General features: G+C 47.2%; 2 protein-coding genes, 1 non-coding gene and 1 pseudogene across 3 annotated transcripts in view; 1 reads left to right on the forward strand and 3 right to left on the reverse strand.

The window, feature by feature from the left end:
• TDRD9 (tudor domain containing 9) overlaps positions 1–1,090 on the reverse strand; it is a 123,069-nt gene extending 121,979 nt beyond the window's left edge. The window contains 1 exon segment of the mRNA XM_012806546.1: positions 828–1,090. Coding sequence (XP_012662000.1) covers positions 828–1,090 — 263 coding nt within the window.
• Positions 1,091–4,187: 3,097 nt separating this feature from the next.
• LOC111726141 lies at positions 4,188–4,296 on the reverse strand. The gene has a single exon (XR_002773995.1). It is a non-coding gene; the product is annotated as a U8 small nucleolar RNA (small nucleolar RNA).
• Positions 4,297–6,264: 1,968 nt separating this feature from the next.
• LOC105887212 lies at positions 6,265–8,536 on the reverse strand (annotated as a pseudogene).
• ATP5MPL (ATP synthase membrane subunit 6.8PL) lies at positions 6,923–11,236 on the forward strand. Its single transcript, XM_012806543.1, has 4 exons — positions 6,923–7,011; positions 9,635–9,758; positions 10,417–10,440; positions 11,062–11,236. Exons 2-4 carry the CDS (start codon positions 9,635–9,637, stop codon positions 11,088–11,090), a joined length of 177 nt encoding a protein of 58 aa, XP_012661997.1. The 5' UTR covers positions 6,923–7,011; the 3' UTR covers positions 11,091–11,236.
• Positions 11,237–19,506: the final 8,270 nt, after the last annotated feature.

Below are 19,506 nucleotides of genomic sequence, written 5' to 3' on the forward strand. Positions count from 1 at the left end.
GGTAAGAGGAGGGAGGAATGGAGCACAAAGGATTTTTAGGGAAGTGCAACTCTCGTGTATACCGTTATACAGTGGCAGCTGCATGTCGTCATACATTTGTCCAAACCCACATAAATGCACACCAAGAGTGAATATACTTTCAGTAATACCGTATCATCCTGGTTCATCAACTATAGCAAAGGTACCAAACTTATGCAGATGTTAACAGTGAAATGGCAAGGTTACGGGGGAGCTCTAATTCTGCTCAGTTTTTCTAGAAACGTAAAACATCTTCAAAAAATAGTCTATAGGCTCGGCGCCTGTAACTCAGAGGCCAGAGCATAAGCCACATACACCGGAGCAGGAGGGTTCGAATCCAGTCCGGACCTGTCAAACAACAACTACAACCTCCCCCCGCCCCAAAAAAGTGTGTGTGTGTATGTATATATATTATATAGCCAGGCGTTGTGGTGGACGCCTGTAGTCCCAGCTACTTGGGAGGTGAGGCAAGAGAATCGTTTAAGTTCAAGAACTTGAGGTTGCTGTGAGCTGTGACAATACAGCACTCTACTGAGGGTGACAAAGTGAGACTCTGTCTCAAAAAAATAGTCTACAGATAAAAAAAACAAAAATTATCCTGTAGGGAACTGCGGGATGAACTACCACAAGACACGCACGCTCCAGGTCAGGGGTTGGGCCCGTTTGGGGAACACCTTATTTTGCGGCCGCCACAGCCACCCAGCAGCTGAGCACGGCAGCGGCTCGCGGGGCCAGTCTGGGCAGGCCCAGCCCTTGAGGCCCGCGCGCCGTGCTCGGCCGAACCTGCTCCCCGCGAGCCTGTCTCCTACCTCCCGAACGCCGCTGCCGGCCGCGCCGGAGCGGGAACTGGGGCTGGGGCCGGGGCCAGAACCAGAGCCGGGGCCTGGGCCTGGGCCTGGGCCTGAGCCTGGGCCGCGGAGCTCGCGCCCGGGGCCGCGTCTTTGCGCTGCGCCTCCTCCCGGGCCGCCTCGACCGGGAAAGCAGGCGGCGAGCCCAGCAGTTCCACATTCGTCACGGTCTTGCCGATGGTGAACCAGTCGTTGATCTGGTCAAGGGTGAGTTTACGAAGCATGCTTGAAGTCCGAGCTCCCGCACCCCCTCAACCGCCTAGCAGCAGCGGCGAGAACAGACTACAGCGGACGGAGGACCGCTGCCAGCAGCCCGCAGCCCCTCCCGCTGGAGGCCGTCCAATCAGGACGTGCCGCGTAGCGGGGCGGACCCCATCCCAGCACGTGTAACCCACGCTACCGGCCTCGTGCTCTCGACCCTGCCCTGCCGCGTGAGGCCTGCCGGGAGCCAGAGCCGCTGCTCACACCACACCCACCCCTCGCTGCCCCGCAAGGCTTGCTGGGAGCCGCCCTGCCCTCGACCCCCACCCCACCCCCGCATTTGGGCACCCAACAAATAGGCCTCGAACCACTCCTTGTCCTCTGCGTGTGAGGCCTGTGCACTTCAGGTGACCAGGGACACACGCTCGAGCACCTGCTGAGTGCTGGGCCCAGCGCAGAGAGGTGGGGGCAGAGGGCGACACCCCCCCCCCAGAGCTTGTGCTATACTGTGGGGGCGCTCGGCTGCCAAGCACGGCATCCCTGCACCCAATTTGGGAGCAGAGGAGCAAGGAGATCAGGGAAGTCTGCTTGGAGGAAATGACTCCAAGGAGGACCTGCTAAGGATAGGGTCCTAAAGGAAACCGGGCAGGGAGCTCTGGGGATGACAGCGATGGGGGGCCTGCGGCCAGTGGGCAGGCAGCGCTGGGGTCTGAAGTGAGCACGTGGAAGAAGTTCTTAAGAGCCCGAAGGTAACCTGCATCTCAGGAGGCAGTGTCAACACGCAGCTAGACCAAAACAGGTGTGGGCAAGTGGCACAGATGTGAAGGTCTTCAGCAAACGGTGGTTAAAACGCAGAGACTGAGAACCTGGCTCACATCTGTGGTCCCAGCACCTTGGGAGGCTGAGGCAGGAGTTCAAGACTCCATGTCTACAAGAAATAATTTCGGATGTGGGGACCCCTGAGTCTTGGCTACTCAGAGGCTAGGGGAGGAGAATGGCTTGTTCACAGGGTTTGGAGGCTACCCTGAGCTATGACTGTGCTACTGCACTTCACCCTGGGTAACAGAACAAGCCTATCTCCAAAACAAAATGGGTAGAAACCATAACCCTAGCAAACACCCTGAGAGAAGGAGTGGAGGGAAAAAATCCAGCAAAGAATACAACAGGGAGGATCAGAAGAGATAGGACTTCCTGTCCTCAGTGCTGAGGGCAGTGTTTGGCACGTGTGGGCTCTCAGGAAAGAGCCAGGTGAATGAGTACAGAAAGGGTGTCAGGAGCATGGCCCTAATCAACACGTGAAGCCCAAGCAGTTAAAGACTGGAAAATGTCTAATACAGTGGCAAAGAAGAGCACAACTGGAACACAGTGCAGATAGAAGTCAGACCATGTAGGGTTGAGCTAGTGGTATCTCAAAAAATGAACCCAGGGCAGCGCCTATAGCTTGTGGATAGAGCGTCAGCCCCATATGCTGAGGCTGGGGGGTTTGAACCCAGCCTCCGCCAGCTAAAACAACGACAACTGCAACAACAACAACAACAACAACAACAAAAAGAGCCAGGCGTGGTGGGAGCCTGTAGTCCTAGCTACTTGGGAGGCTAAGGGGAGAGAATCGCTTAAGCCCAAGACCCCAAGGTTACTGTGAGTTGTGATGATACGGCACTTTACCCAGGGCAACAACTTTAGACTCTGCCTCAAAAAAAAAAAAAAAAAAAAGAACCCAGTATGATACTAAGCCAGGAGTCCTGGTTCCAAATCCTCACACACACACACACTCCTCCAGACTACCATAATGGGCCTTGGGCCTCACAGTCTGACTTTTCCAAATACTACCTCAGGCATTCTCAAACTGAATGCCTGCTAGGCCACATGCAGCCCACCTAGGACATTTATCTGGCCCACCACCACTGCCTGTCCTGCTTAGCAGCCAACTAGTCCCAGGACCTGCAGTCCGGCCCTCCAACGGTCTGAGGGACAGTGAACTGGCCCCCTGTTTAAAAAGTTTGAGGACCTCTGTACTACAGCCTCTAAAAAGTGTCCCCAAGAGGCACACAGTAGCTCATGCCTGTAATCCTAGCATTCTGGGGGACAAGTCAGGAAGATCACTTGAGCTCAGTAGTTTAAGACCAGCCTGAGCAAGAAAAGAGCAAGACCCCATCTCTACTAAAAATAGAAAAATTAGCCGAGTTTTAAGGCCAGAACCTGTTATCCCAGCTACCCAGAAAGCTGAGACTAGAGACTCACTTGAGCCTAAGGGTTTGAGGTAAGCCATGGTGCCACTGTACTCTTGCCTGGGCAACAGAGTGAGACTGTGTCTCAAAAAACAAAAATTAGTTGGGTGTGGAGGTGCTGCACACTTATATCCCAGCTACTCAGAGGCTGAGGCAGGAGGATCACTTGCTCCCAGGAGTCTGAAGTTGCTGTGAGCTACGATGATGTCACTAGCCAGAGCAATAGCAGAAGACTCTTATCTCAAAAAAAGTCCCCAACACACTTTTTGGCAGGGAAAAAGAGCTTGTTTTTCAATCAATAAGAAGGGTAATAATAAACTCATTGAGACTCATGGTATGTCACTTGGCACTGATTGGAAAATATTGCAACTTCAGACTTTATGTGAAGGCCAGGACATAATTCTAAACTTTACAAGATTTTCTTTTTATTATTTGTGGGGTTTTTTGTTTGTTTGTTTGTTTGTTTTAGAGACAGAGTCTAACTTCCTTGCCCTCAGTAGAGTGAGGTGGCATCACAGCTCACAGCAACCTCCAGCTCATGGGCTTAGGCAATTCACTTGCCTCAGCCTCCGAGTAGCTGGGACTTCACGCACCTGCCACAACACCTGGTTATTTTTTGTTGCAGTTTTGCCCCGGGGGCCAAGTTTGAACCAGCCACCCGCCCTACTCACTGAGCCACAGGCGCCACCCCACAAGATTTATTAAAACCACTAGAAACAACTCCAGAACTCAGATTTATCTTTCCTAATGTCACTGTTTGCATGTACTATCATCCTTCCTCAACATCACAGTCAGTAAATGTTTAAGTGGAAGGTACCTGCCGTTCTTGTCACTTTTCATGCAAACATTTTCTGGGAGGCTTTTTCTTTTTCTTTTTTTAATTTTAGGGAGGATCAGATAGGAACAATCATGGTATTGCAAACCCTGATTACACAGAGATGTATAATCACAGATCATGCCTTCCAAGAGGAAGAACCAGTAAGGATTATCACACTTGACGATGGTGCATGGGGCATTTTCTGTCTTTGATCTTTTTGGATTACTACCTAATTCTTTCAGGAGTGTGAGTTTTTACCTGCAGTCTTAAGGACAGCATCTTCTTCATTAGGAAATTAGTTCACATTTTCCTCACTAAACACTAGGGTAACATTCTGTGTCCTTACAAACTGAAAGGCTGTGGGGTCCCTTCATTTGATTGAGTAGCAACTTACTCTGCCCAGATCATCTTGTATTCCTGTCCACAAAGCTCAGAGTTAAAAAGGGACAGCTTGGCATGGACAGTTCTTAATAGGCTTGTCTACACATAGGCCAGAGCACATGGGGCCTTGGTATTTGGGGGATGTTCTGCATTTTTGCCTTCACCAAGCAGCTGAGCTGCAGCCCAAGGGAAAGAGAAACAGCTGAGGGCACTTACAAGTGACGTAGGTGCTACTGAGAAGCACTCTGGCTCCCACCACCATGCCCAGTTAGTTTTTCTGTTTTTAGTAGCGGTGGGGTCTTGCTCTTGCTCAGGCTGGTCTTGAACTCCTGAGCTCAATCCACTCACCTCAGCCTCCCAGATTGATGAGATAACAGGATAAGCCACCTACCCATTCAGTTTTCTATGCTATTATTGTGAGGTTTCAAGGTGTTGATTTATTTTCATTTATCTCCCTGCTTAGTTTCTAAAAGGCTTTTGAATCTTTGGTGTGTAGTTTTGTTAATCACTTTTGAAAAATTCTCATTCAGCCATTACCTCTTCAAATATTTCTGCCACACCTCTCTTCCTTTCCTTTTAAGGCTCTAATTATCCACTTGGACTTTCTTCCTGTAACCCTCCATGTTTCTGAATGGTTTCTTCTGATCTATCTTGCAGTTCCGTTCTACTTGTCTAATCTTCTGCAGTACCCATCCAATTTTTATTTGGCTACTTTTAAATCAGCTAAGTGGTTTTGTTCTATACGATTTCTACTTTTCTGCTGAAATTTTCAATTTTTTTTTTTTTTTTTTGAGACAGACTCTCACTTTGTCACACTCGGTAGAATGCCACAGCTCACAGCAACCTCAAATTCTTGGGCTTAAGTGATTCTCTTGCCTCAGCCTTCAGAGCAGCTGGGACTACAGGCGCCCTCAACAACGCCTGGCTATTTTTTTGTTGTTGCAGTTGTCGTTGTTGTTTAGCTGGTCCGGGTTCAAACTCACCAGCGTCGGTGTATGTGGCCCACACCACAACCACTGAGCTATGGACGCCAAAACATCATTTTTTCCCTTTATTTCCTTAAACATAGTAAGCAAGATTATTTTTTTTTTTTTTGAGACAGGAGCCTCAAGCTGTCCCCCTGGGCAGAGTGCCGTGGCATCTCAGCTTACAGCAACCTCCAACTCCTGGGCTCAAGCGAGTCTCTGCCTCCGCCTCCCAAGCAGCTGGGACCACAGGCGTCCACCACAACGCCCGGCCATTTTTTGGTTGCAGCCGTCATTGTTGTTTGGCGGGCCCAGGCTGGATTGAACCCGCTACCTTGGGTGTACGTGGCTGGCGCCCTAGCCACCTGAGCCACAGGAGCCGAGCCAAGCAAGGTTATTTTTAAAGACTGTGTCTCTTAGGCGCCACTATGAAGCTTTATATCGTCAGTCGAGAATATGCACAGAATAGACGCATAAAATATGCAGAGCAAAACAGCAATGCAAAGAGTGGTGGCAAGACACAGCACTGAGATGGGGGAGACTTGACTTCTCTGACTTATCAAGGAAAGAGAGTCCCTTTTAGGTTGACCAACCCGTCGGGCTTGTCTAGAACTTGCCGGGTTTCAGCAACGAAAGCTCTGCATCCCTGAAAACCCGACAATCCAGAGAGAATCTGGACCCGGAGGAGCCCTATAGTGACAGCCGTCCAGGTGTTCCCCCTCCTAGCTCCTCCTGGGGGCTCGCCGGCCTTCAGCAACGGGACAACGTTCTTTTTTTTTTATTTTACGTTCATGAGCATTTTTAATATCACTCCATTGTTTTAAGCATATACCAATTTTTAGCATAATCACATATTTATAGCTAACATGAATTCAAAGGAAGTGTGCATTTCTTTTAATACTAGCACAAATCAAGACATGACTGCCATCATTAAATCTTAATCTTCAGAGAACAACATCTCCACAAGGCTGGCTTGAAAACACTCAGATTCTACCAGTTTTTGAGGTGTTCTGTATTTAAGTAGTGTAGGCACTGCAGTTACTTTCAGTTTTTTCCTGAAGTCATTGTTTGGATCTTTCCAATAAGGTTTTTCTCCTACTTGACAATAGATGAACACACACCCTTCACTAATATGCTTTAGCCCCTCTCCAATGACTGGTTCAGCCTGCGCACAGTCGAGACACCAGCTTTTCCCTTCGGCGTCCTTAGAACCGGTAAAGTAGGCGAAAATGGTCTTCCCATTGTGCTCCTCCACAGCCTGGATGAACTCCTCAAAGCTGGACACTTTCACCTCCTGGTACTGGGCTATCCGAACAGCGTACAGTGGAGCGCAAGGGTAATCCTCTTGGGACAACTTTCTTGCTAGCGGCACCGGACCGGCCGCCGGGGGCGCTGTGGCGCGCAGGCGCGGCCTAGAAGGCGCTCTGTCCTTGGGCGTCGCTGTTCCTTCCGCCTTCCCGGCAACCTCCGCGCAGCGCCTGCGCACACGGTGACCTTTTACCAGTCTCTGCCTGTGGGTCTCTGCCGGGTCCTGCCGTTACTTTGGCGCCGAGGTGAGTTGGGGGACCTAGTTCCGACTGGCTGGGTTTAGACGAGCCCGGACCAGGCAGGGAGAAGGCCGGTGAACGGCGTGGGGCTCAGGCCTCCTTGGTTCCCGCTGACCTTGGGTGCAGCCCTCCGCCCGCCCACGCCTGCTCTGTGTGGGAGGTTTGTAAAGGGAGGTAGACCAGGGACCAGCTGCTGGTAAGACGTGTTGCCTGGGTCTGCGCTTACGGCCTTGACGCACTGCATGTACCTGTGGTGCGCTTTTGACCAGGAGCGCACAGTGGCCTGCCGAGCTTATGCAGCCAGGATTTCTCTCTAGTGCCGTCTCTCATATGTCAAGTTTTCTTGCAACACAGTTATCCTACAAGTTCTGTTGTACATTTGGCAAAGTCTTGGGAGAGGGGGGAAAGGGGCACCAAACGAAAGCAAATGGCGACGATCAAAATTGTGTGGAACTCAGGGTCGGGCGCGGTGGCTCTCGCCTTAATCCTGGCACTTTGGAAGGCCGAGGCAGGATTGCCTGAGCTCAGATTCGAGACCAGCCTGACCTGAGCCAGAGTGAGACCTTGTCTCTAAAACTAGCCAGGCGTTGTGGCGGGCGCCTGTAGTCCCAGCTACTCGGGAGGCTGAAGCAAGAGAATCGCTTGAGCCCAAGAGTTTGAGGTTGCTGTGAGCTGTGACGCCACTCTACCCAGGGCGACAAAGTGAGACTCTTGTCTCAACAAAGAAAAAAAAAATGTATGGAACACAGACTAAATCTCAGTATGTCTCTTAACCAGGCAGACATTTCCCATTGCCAGTGTATGGTAGAGTAATAGTCTGTTCCTAATTTAATGTGTCAAAATTTGAAAACTTAAGGAAGACAGCAGACCCGTTTGGCTTTTGAATAGGATGTGCTGTAAAACTGATGCGAGCTGGAAAGTGTAGCCAATCAGAATGGATTCAAGTGAAAGAAGTAGGGGCCCTTATTTTACTAAATATTGGGAACATGTCACTTTTCCATCCAAATATGACAGCTCTGGCTAAAAGGAAAGTCAGGAAAAAGGAAGAGGGAAAGTTAAGTATTTGCAAAATAGTGTAATATAACAACTGTAATATATTGTAATATTGTTTGCAATATAACAGGTCCCTACTTTACAGGACACTAAAGGGAATGTTGGATAAAGAAGCAGTCCCAGGACGCCTGGGCCAGGAGCTCAGTATCAAAATACTGGGTAACTGGGCAGCACCTGTGGCTCAGTGGGTAGGGCCACCGGCCCGTATATCAATTCAAACCTGGCCGGGCCAACTGCAACAAAAAAATAGCCAGGCGTTTTAGCAGGCGCCTGTGGTCCCAGGTACTCTGGAGGCTGAGGCAAGAGAATCACCTAAGCCCAGGAGTTGGAGGTTGCTGTGAGCTGTGTTGCCATGGCATTCTACTGAGGGGGGACAAAATAAGACTCTGTCTCTAAAAAAAAAAAAAAAAAAAAACTGGGTAACTGATGTTTCTTTAGTCTCACCCTCTGGGTTTACTTCACCCTTTTTCTTCTGCATCGGTGATTCTCAACCTTCCTCATGCTGCGGCCCTTTAATACTGTTCCTTTGGGTCGTGACCCCAGGTTGAGAATGGCTGTTCTAGACCCTCTTCTGACATTCCTCTGTCTGAAAGCCCTGCCTGGTCTATACGGGGACATCAGCATCTTTTTAAGATATCCTTTTCAAGGCTCAGTGGCCTAGTGTGACTGTCAGCAGCTGGGCATTTGTAGGTCTGTCTTTACCACCCGTGGTTGTTTACTTAATTCTTACTTGGCACTGTTAGCTAAAGCATCTTCCAAGTAAAATGAGAGGTGCTTAGATGTAGTCATTCCAGACAACTATTTGAGTGACTCTAGTTTAATGGACCACTTCAGATGTTACAAAGCCTATTGAAATAAAGATGAAGGCATCTGATTTGGGGTCTGTGGTAAATTGTAAAAGTAATCAAAAGTGTTACTTTGAGACCTACACTTAAAAGCAAAATAAGTTTAGAATTTAGTTGCTTTTCCTAATACAGGCACCTGCTACAATGCCTGGCTATTTTTCGGTTGTAGTTGTCATTGTTTAGCAGGCCCAGGCTGGGTTTGAACCCGTCAGCCTCAGTGCATGTGGCCAGCACCATAACCACTGTGCTATGGGCGCTGAGCCTTCAATAATTATCTTATTAAATAAGTTCTAAATGGCAGCTCTTATGAAGTGACCTCACACCATCTGTTTTTGTATTTAGCAGTGGACTTGAGAATGAGACACAGGTGATCAAAGCATGCCCAAGTGCAGACTGTTGTTTCACAAGGAAATCATTATGCCCTCTGTCCTTTCTTCAGCTTTGAAGGCCAATAGTTCTTAACATGATGATGAGAACATACTGGTTTTTCCATTTGAAAGTGCCTTTGGTGGCACGACATTAGTGAGGATGGCCTCAGGGAGTGGGCATGGGCTAGATAAGCTCTGGGTCCTGAGGAATGAGTGATGACCAGGAGCCCCCGTATGCGAGTAGGTCTAGCACAGGTGAGGCTTCCTGTTGAATAGTAAAGGGAAATACACTGATCTTAAAAAATGAAAACTTTACCAGTTAAGTTTAGGTCATCATAATTTTATTACTATGTTCATTTTCAGATGCTTCAAAGCTTTATTAAAAATGTATGGGTCCCCATGAAACCTTACTATACCGAAGTTTACCAGGAGATCTGGATGGGAATGGGATTGATGAGCTTCATTATTTATAAAATCAGGAGTGCTGGTAATTTCTTCATTCGTGGTCAGGAAGAAAACATTCCGGGAGCCATGGTTCTTAACTAGGAATGGACATCAGAACTGCCCACAGCACCTAGTGAGCATACAGGGAGCATGTGTCAGCCTCAGAGGGATCTGGGGACAGTTAGAGAAAGTGAACAAGACTTTAGAATCAGAGAATTGTGAATTTTCTTAAGTGTGGTGGTGATATTACAAATACAAAGGAGGTGTTCTTCATTTGAGAGATGAAGACTAAAATGTTTAGGAGTATAGTGTCACGGTATGTGCTGTTTTACTGTACTTTTTCAACAGTTCTGAATATTTGAAATTTTTCACAATAACATCGGGGGGGGGGGAGAATAACAATGTGGCCCAGTCACATATTACTAAGCCATTGATTAAAAAGAAGAAAGAAAGAAGAAAACTTTAAACTGCAACACTAGAGTGTGGGATGTGGTAGGGAGTAAAAGGCCCGCAGATTTGGAAGGGTTCTTTGCTGTCTATAGAACATCTCGGGAAAAATTTCTTTGCTGTGAGCCCGCAGTGGTGACCTTCCTATTTTCTTCCTGTAGTTGCTTAAGCTATAAAGCCTTCAGCCAAATGTTAATTTTGGCAAAGGCATTTTGGTAAAGCATTATTATGACCAAATATTTCTTTCATTTTAGATAAAAGAAGTAAAGCTTTGAAAGGTAAGTTTTTTGCTTCTTCAAATGGTTGGGGAAGAAAACCCCCATCCTGTGTTTTCAGGACAGGGCATTGTTCTGAACTGAAGTTGATAGCATGGCTCAGTAACTATATAAGATGCAGTGGAGACACTTCAGAACAGGAAGTTTGCTGTGCCTGCCAGAAAAGAGAGTTCTGAATTTCTCCTTTTTATAGTCTAAATGTTAAAGACCATTGCTCACCTTCTCAGGTCAAGTAAAACTTCCAAGAAAAGTAAAAAAACAGATTACTTATGCCACCAACAGGGAACCATAGTTAACTGTGCAGACACACTGGCCTGGAAATTTCCCTAATGCATGTTTTAATATGTTTAAAAGAAAGCACCTTAGAAGTATAAGCCTTGGAGCTGGACACTTCATAGCTTTGTTTCACCAGTGACAATGGAACTTTAGTCAGATGAGTCCTACACAGACCCAGCACTGGCTTTGAGGAGGAGATGTTTTTCTCCCTTTCTCATTTCCACCCCTACAGGGGTTCTGTATAGAAAGAATCCTCCATACTTTTTTATAGTATCAAAAAATATCATTTGTTGATACTGTCTTTGCTCCTTTCTGAATTGTATCTGTATCCTACATCTCTTTCAAAAGCTCCTGCACCTGCTCATGGTCACCACTAACCAGCCTCACTTGGAGTGCACAAGAGATGGACCATCAGTCTGCCCATAGAGCTAAGCAAACTGTGTCACATGGGAACATGGACTGTCCCTTGTATAAGTACCGTTTACTCATGGCATGAATAAATGTGTCTGTGTGATGCACCACACCTGGACTGCTTTCAGTGTGTCCCCACTCAGCTCTATCCTGTGTGCCAGGAATGTTCAGTAGATCATTTGTAATGCACCAGATGAAACCAGAATCTCAAACCCCAAGGAACATAAGTGTTAATATCTCAGTTGTCACCAGAGTTAAGGATCAGGATCTAGACACCCAGGCTGTGCTCTTAGTAAATGTTTGGTAAGCATGATTCTGCTACTTGTGCCTGTCTGAGCCTCTGTCTTCTCATCTGGAATGTTATGTAAGCTCTAAGAGTTAGCAGGGTCAGTGGGGGATAGGGAAGCCTCATTCAGACCTTAACATGCTATAGGAATAGGTAGCATTAGAGCACATGGTGGGTAAAATTACAGGCTTTAGGAGAAAATGTTACCAGTAAATAATCACTTAAAAGGCAAAGTATATATTGTAAAAACAGCCAATTGATATTTCTTTCAGTGAGGCTAACATTAGATGAACACTGCCTAATATTTAGCTCCATCTAAGGCAGATGGAGAATTGCATGCAGCAAGCAAGTGTAGAAGTAAATCCAGTTTGAAATGTGGTACTCAGCAGTTTAGTGGGAGTCCAGCTGTGGAATAGAAATGATGGCCCAATCTGGCTGTCCTGTCCTCTTGAGGGCAGAGGCACCTGTTTCTCCTCTGTGTCTCCATCATTTAGCATCAGGGCTGGCCCATGGCAGGTACCTGACAACCACTTAATGTGAGATGTCTGTGAGTTTCATTTTCTTTTGTAAGATGGAGATAAAATCCACCTTCGTCTACCTCAGTAGCAGCCTCAAGGATGCTAGACTCAGAAGTTTGCATGAAAACATTAGACAGCACCAGTGGAAGTCACTGTTGGATTGTGTGAGATTCAGAGAGTTCAGTTCTGACACAGTCACTTAAAAAAAAAAAGACTGGGTCTCACTCTGTTGCCCAGGTTGTTCTCCACCTCCTAACCTAACCAGTCCTCCTGCCTCAGCCTCCCAAGACATTGGGATTACAAGCATGAGCCACCCCCTCTGGCATACTTACTGTCCCCGTTACACATTTTCTTCTCTTATACCTGTAGAAGAAGAATTGGCACTGTGGTAAACAAACACTCAGTCTACACCGCTGTTCAAGCTTTGGAGTGCGTTAGGACCACTGGGCCCAAGCATTTGTGATTCCACTGGTCTGGGAAGGAGCCGATGCCCAGGAAAACTGCTGATAATACAAAGGTCAGGCACCCAGCTCTGCCTTGATACCCCCGCAGCCCTTACATCCACTGCATCAATGGCGGCCATTCCTTGTGGTCTGTCCCAGCCTCCAGCCCTGTGCCGTTCATCTTAGTGCATTTAGTCCTAGGACCTAATTAGGCACCAACACAGTCCTGTGGTCCAGAGAGGGAACTGAGGCTAGAGGCAGTAATGTGGCAAAGATGTCAAGGCTGGCAAGTGCTGGGGCCAGGACTTGGACCCGAGAGTCTGAACTCATTCAGCTGCCCCTGAAGCCGCAGGAAGGGGAGTGCCTCCTCACAGGGCTGGGCTGTTCTCTTCTCCCTCCTCTACCTGAGAGTTCCTCAGAGTGAAGAAAAATTCTCTTGTAAAAAAAGATCTTTGTGACCCCACCGTGTCTGTGTGGAGCTAATGAGAGAGTAAGAAATTGTATTTCCTATCCCAGAATCCACTTCACATTCTAAATCCTTCAGGGTTTTGGAAACACCCAGTTCACCTACCAAGAGCAGGTTGGCAGCAGACCTTGCCACCAGAAGATTGTCACCTGTGGCTTCCCAGTGGGGGCAGCCAGCAGCCAATAAAAGGTACACACAGAGTTCAGAAGCAGAGAGGGTAAGGGAACGGGTAGTTTCAGGAATTTCAAAGAAACCCACATATTCATCCCTTTCTTACTCTGGTGCTTTCAAAAGTGCTACAAGTAAAAACTTACAGGCAGGGAGAACAAGACAGGCAACTGAAGATGAAGATGGTTTTAAACAAAACACTACCTTAACTGCCAGCCAGCCTCTGGGAGGAGGCTTTGTGTCTCCTTTTGCCTGTCACTGTATGGCCCAGGGGTACGTGCACACCCTGGGGTGCGTGGTTCCTGCTGCCCTGGTAGAACTATGTCTCCAGAGCATGGAGCTGCTGAGCTGCTACTGTAACCTGCTGCCTTGCCATTGGTTCACTGGGCTGCACAATGCCCACTGTGCTCATGCTGGAGCCCATTTCACAGCCCAATTCTCATTTATTGGGAATAAAAATTTCATAGGGGCCCAGACAGGATAATGAGCTTGCATTAGAGGATGACTGCCTGGTTGATAAAATAGCTAGTTAACTGGTAGACCAGGATTCAGAACCTGACCATCTGGCTTTGGAATCAGGGCTTGGACTGTGGTCTGGCTAGAGATGGCTGCATCATCTATGTGGGCCCAATGATGGCCAGCACTCTGCCCCCTACTCTGGAAGCCCCGAGTCTAGAGAACAGGCTAACAGATGATGTCAGTGCTTGGCAGAACACACAGCAGGATGGTCTGTGCCACTGCAGGTGGGCAGAAGGGGCACCAGCGTGAGGGCTCACCACACCTGGGGCCCACGAGTCAGATGCTTGGCACCTGCTCAGCAAACTGACACATGCACATGGCATAGGTCCTTCAGACAAACCAGGCATAAAAAGGCATTTTCTGATATGTTTAGAGAGATTTTTTACATGGAGTATCAAGTGACATCAGAGAATTGATTTCATTAGGTTATTCAGTACCACAATAATGACATAATGGAAAATGTCTTTGGTTTTAGAAATGCAGATGCTATTGCCTAGGCATGAGGTGATATCCTGGAGGGGCTTCACAGTGCACCAGCAGATGTCACCCGGCAAGTGGGCTGCTGGATGGAGTGAACAGAGGAGAGGAGATTGGCCACGATGTGGGGGGACAGATGCGCATGGGGTGCGTAACAATTCCTTCCAGCCAGGCAGGTGGCTCACACCTGTAATCCTAACACTCTGGGAGGCCAAGGCAGGTTTACTGCTTGAGCTCATGAGTTCAAGACCAGCCTGAGCAAAAAGGAGACCCCATCTCTACTAAAAATAGAAAATCTGAGGCAAGAAGATCTCTTGAGCCCAAGAATTTGAGGTTGCTATGAGCTATGATGCTACAACACTCTACTGAGGGCAACAAAGTGAGACTCTGTCTCAAAAAGAAAAAAAACAATTCCTTCTTCCTTGATACCCTCTGACTTCTCCCAGTAAAGTTTTAAAATACTGGTAAAAACTAAAAAAACAAGTCATGCAATTGAAGCTTTTGTCAGAATTATGATACCTGTTCAAGAAGCCACCGCTGTGCAACCCAGGCAGTGGGGGTGGCAACTCTGCAGACCCGCAGTTGATTCAGTCAGATAATGACCATATCCTTACCACTCTTTCCAAAATGTATGTTCCCAATGTCCATTACCTAAATGACAGAAGAGTCAGATTTTTCATTTGTTTCCTCCTTGAAGAGTCATTGATAATGAGCCAGAGCTAACTCCTATATCTAGAGGGAAAATAATGCCAGAAAATTCTCATGTTATTAGGAACAAACACTTTTGTGGGTTTTTTTTTTTTTTTTTTTTTGCAGTTTTTGGCCAGGGCTGGGTTTGAACCTGTCGCCTGCAGCATATGGGGCGCTGCCCCAAAACCTTATTTTTTAGGCTTGGCGCCTATGGCCCAAGTGGCTAAGGTGCCAGCCGCATACACCTGAGCTGGCCGGTTCAAATCCAGCCCGGGCCCACCAAAAACAAGAATGATGGCTGCAACAAAAAAATAGCCCCACGTTGTGGCAGGCGCCTGTAGTCCCAGCTACTTGGGAGGCAGAGGCAGGAGAATCACTTGAACCCAGGAATTGGAGGTTGCTGTGAGCTGTGGTGCCACAGTACTCTGCCCAGGGTGACAGCTTGAGGCTCTATCTCAAAAAAAAACCAAAAAATACTTATTTTCTAAATTAACTGTACAACTAAAAATGGAGATGTAGATGATTATAAATGTTTTTATATTGTCAACATGGTCTTTCTTCCTTTCAAATGTAAAGACACACTTAGTATTTTCCTCCCATCTTTATGTTTGAAAAATATATTCCACTGTATAATGAAAGGTCAAACATTGGCTGGCGCCTGTAGCTCACTGGTTAGGGCACTGGCCACATACACCGGGGCTGGTTCAGACCCAGCCTGGGCCTGCTAAAACAAAATAAATAAATAGCCAGGCATTTTAGTCCCAGCTACTAGAGAGGCTGAGGCAAGAGAATTGCTTGAGCCCGAGTTTGAGATTGCTGTGAGCTGTGATGCCCAGACACTCTATCAGGGGTGAAAAAGTGAGACTCTGTCTCAAAAAAAAAGAAAAGTCAAGCATTCCAGTTTGAAAAATTCGTACTAATAGTTTAAAAATTCAGGCATTTAGTAGTTGGGTGTCTTAGAAACCATTAGAAGAAGAGCTGAAGGTTTAAATAGCTCACAGCCGCAGGACCAAGCCTGCCCTCTGGCCTGGTGTCCTCCTGAGCTGCACTACTGCATGGTTGGCTCTGTGGGATTCCAGGGCTGAACAACGAAAGGTTAGCTCCCTCCTCGCACATCAGCTTCCCAAGGAGGTCCAGTGTGTCATGGGGAGGGAGGCGTTCACTGCCAGCCAATTTCACAACCCAAGCAGTGCAGGCACCCAAGACAGTTCATGAACCCCCGCCAGCAGCAGCTACACTCAGGGGACAGCTTTGTGAGGAGGACACAAGCTCCTGCAGACTTCTCCCTCCAGCAGAAAGCAGGAGGCAGGCACTAGTCCCTGGTGGTCATCAGCCACACTTCCTGCATCCCTGGTGGGATCTCTATCTCCCCATCTCTAAGAAAAACTGTATATTAGGTCAGGATGTTGGGGCTGGAATATTACAGGTGTTTGTAGAACTGATGGAAATTAGTCATAGTAAAAGTGGGTGGAATTCTGGAATTTTTTAAATTATAATCATCAAATACACAACAGTATTTTTATGCCATGTAAAAAGTTTTCTGTTAGTTGCAATGTTTGGGAATTGCTTTACTAAGGGTTTGAACTTATGGCAATTTCTTTCTTTTTCTTTTTCTTTTTTTTTGTTGCAGTTTTTGGCTGGGACTGGGTTTGAACCCACCACCTCCAGCATATGGGGCCAGCGCCCTACTCCTTTGAGCCACAGGTGCCGCCCTCTTTTTTTTTTCTATTTTTTGAGGCAGTCTCACTTTGTCACCCTGTTAGAGCACCATGACATCATACTCAAAGCAACCTCAAACTCCCAGCCTCAAGCAATTCTCTTGTCTCAGCCTCCCTAGTAGCTGGGACTACAGGCGCCCACCACAACACCTGGCTGTCTCGCTCTAGCTCAGGCTGGTTTGAACTGGCAAAGTATGTGACAAAATGATTTAAAGAAACCTCATAAACTAAAGTCCCCTTTCAACATATACTTAATAAGCTCTTTGAATCTGCCGTGTACCTGCCACACCTCACATCAAGAATTCTGCCACATGAAATAGTGTGTATTTGTAACAGTTCATATATATTAAAAGGGGATTTATGCAGGTGCCTTAGCAGTGCCCAGCTTATATCCCCCATGCTGGGAGAATGGGGACTAAAGATCCCATTCTTGGCAAAGGAAAGCACCCCCAGAAAAAGAGGAAAACTAAAAAGTAAGCTCAGTGAGTCAGAACAAAGAAAGGTCAGCTAGTTTAGATTTAAGCTAGCCACTGCTATCAAGCTTGCTGCTTTTTCTTATTTCTTTTTTGTTTTTTTTTTCTGAGACAGAGCCTCAAGCTGTCCCCCTGGGTAGAGTGCTGTGGCGTCACAGCTCACAGCAACCTCCAACCCCTGGGCTCAAGCAAGTCTCCTGCCTCCCAAATAGCTGGGACCACAGGTGCCCACCACAACGCCCGGCTATTTTTTGGTTGCAGCCGTCATTGTTGTTTGGCGGGCCCGGGCTGCATTCGAACCTGCCACCTTTAGGTGTATGTGGCTGGCGCTGTAGCCGCTTGAGCCACAGGTGCCGAGCCAAGCTTTCTGCTTTTTCTGAAATTCTAGCCTGTTTGGGATACAGCTTATGAACACCCTGCTGGATCTGTGAGCACTGTGAGGAGAGTAATGGCCGTAGAAGAGAGTATGGCAAGTCCTATAAAAGATGCATATTCTGGCTCGGCGCCTATAGCTCAACCGGCTAAGGCGCCAGCCCTGTACACCTAAGGTGGCGGGTTCGAATCCCCAGCCCGGACCCGCCAAACAACAATGACGGCTGCAACCAAAAAATAGCCAGGCGTTGTGGCGGGCGCCTGTGGTCCCAGCTACTTGGGAGGCGGAGGCAGGAGACTCGCTTGAGCCCAGGAGTTGGAGGTTGCTGTGAGCTGTAATGCCATGGCACTCTACCCAGGGGGACAGCTTGAGGCTCTGTCTCAAAAAAAAAAAAAAAAAAAAAAAAGATGCATATTCTAGGACAGTGGTCTTCAACCTTCCTAATGCCGCAGCCCTTTAATACAGTTCCTGTGGGTCGTGACCCACAGGTTGAGAACCTCTATTCTAGGGCTTTTCCTGCCCATTAAACAAGCAAAGCAGATACCCACTGTGGAGATTTGCATTTGCCTGGGACAGAGACCAAGAGAGTAGCTTGAGCCCTGAGATACGAGCAGAAGAGCTTTTATCCCTTAGCACAGAGGAAAATGCCTCCCTCCCACCAATCCCTCAGAGGAGATTAATGGGGACTCTCCCAGTACAAGGCTCAGATTTCAGATTTCTGAAGACTACCCTTAAGGTTAATAATAACAGTAGAAGCTGATATGATCAGTCCAAGCTCACATCTTTGTTCTCTCCCTCATCTTACCCTCTGGGCAAGTAGCAAACACTCTGGGCCATTGCCAGATCCCACAACGGCCAGTGGACCCCTGAGCTCCCACTTTTAATTCTACTCTATGTCTCATGTTTCTTTCTTTACCACTGTTTTTAACTCTGTATTTCTTCAATAGATCACTGCCAGTTTCCACAGGTTTTAGAGGACCACGCTCCCGGGGCAGGACCCTGATACCCCATACCTAAGATCATTCAGACAAGCTGGATTCAGCTTCCTGTAACTGCCACTTAAAACTTGTGTGGCCTCAGGCAAGGTCCTTAACTTTTCTGGGCTTCTCATTTCCCATTTCTAAAGTAAGGAACTTGGACAGAGTCTCCCTCAGCTTTATAAATCTATAGCTAATAGTTTTGTGATGATATTAAATTCCATTACCCCAAAATAAACTCTTTAAAGTAACTGCAGGATGATAGATGACAAGTTGCAGATTCATGGAAAGGACATGAATTCATCTCTTACAAAGCAGGTATCACATAGGACCGGGCATTTAGGGTATGCTCCCCAGTTTTTTGATGAATTTAATTGAATAATGATGCCAGTTGACAATTAGTTTCCTTAGAGCCAAAGTTACTTGGGTCTGAGACTTCTGGGGAAAAAAAATCATTTCCCAGCTTGGTAAAATAGAATAAGAGATTTCTATAGTGACTATTATATCACTCTATACTAATGACAAGGAAATGAGAGAATGGCCAGGACAGAAGGGAGGACTGGGCTCAGAGCCACTATCTGGTCCTGTCCATTGCCCAAGCCAGTTAGGCAATGAGTCTCACAAGTCACTTCTTCAAGAAACTTCGGCTTCATGTAGACTCAACTGGATCAAGTAACAGAAATAAAATGAAACTACTGGGTAAGCCAGTTCTGGAGACTTAAGAAACTACAAAGAGGCTGGGCACAGTGGCTCACACCTGTAATCCTAGCACTCTGGTAGGGTGGATGGCCTGAGCTCATGGGTTGAGACCAACCTGAGCAAGAGCGAGACCCAGCCTCTAAAAATAGCCAGGTGTTGTGGCAGGTGCCTGTGGTTCCAGCTACTTGGGATGCAGACGCAAGAGAATCGCTTGAGCCCAGGAGTTTGAGGTTGCTGTGAGCTGTGATGCCTCTACCAAGGGCAACAAAATAAGACTCTGTCTCAAAAAAAATTTTTTAAAAAGGAAAGAAAGGAAAAGAAACTATAAAGAGCAGAGTAAATTATGCCCAAAGCAAGCAAAAGATAGGAAGCACTAAAGATAAGAAATGCAATAGAAAACAGAAAATGGAAATGATCTATGAAACCAAATGCTGATGCTTTTGAGAAAATTTGAAAAATGAATAAACCTCCAGCTGTACTGACAAGAAAAAATAAAGGGAAGAGGCAGAGCATCATGAGGGAGAGACGCCACCACTGCAGACTGGAGGGGGCATGGTGAGCAGCTTCATCCTCAC

This window comes from Otolemur garnettii, unplaced genomic scaffold (genome assembly GCF_000181295.1).
Source record: "Otolemur garnettii isolate 467f Iridium unplaced genomic scaffold, OtoGar3 scaffold00054, whole genome shotgun sequence".
Classification (NCBI taxonomy): Eukaryota; Metazoa; Chordata; class Mammalia; order Primates; family Galagidae; genus Otolemur; species Otolemur garnettii.

Coding starts and splice junctions, on each gene's coding strand:
- ATP5MPL (XM_012806543.1), top strand. CDS start 9,635: ATGCTTCAAAGCTTTATTAAAAATGTATGGGTCCCCATGAAACCTTAC. Junction 9,759..10,416: donor TTATAAAATCAGGAGTGCTG/GTAATTTCTTCA, acceptor CTTTCATTTTAG/ATAAAAGAAGTAAAGCTTTG. Junction 10,441..11,061: donor AAGAAGTAAAGCTTTGAAAG/GTAAGTTTTTTG, acceptor CTCTTTCAAAAG/CTCCTGCACCTGCTCATGGT.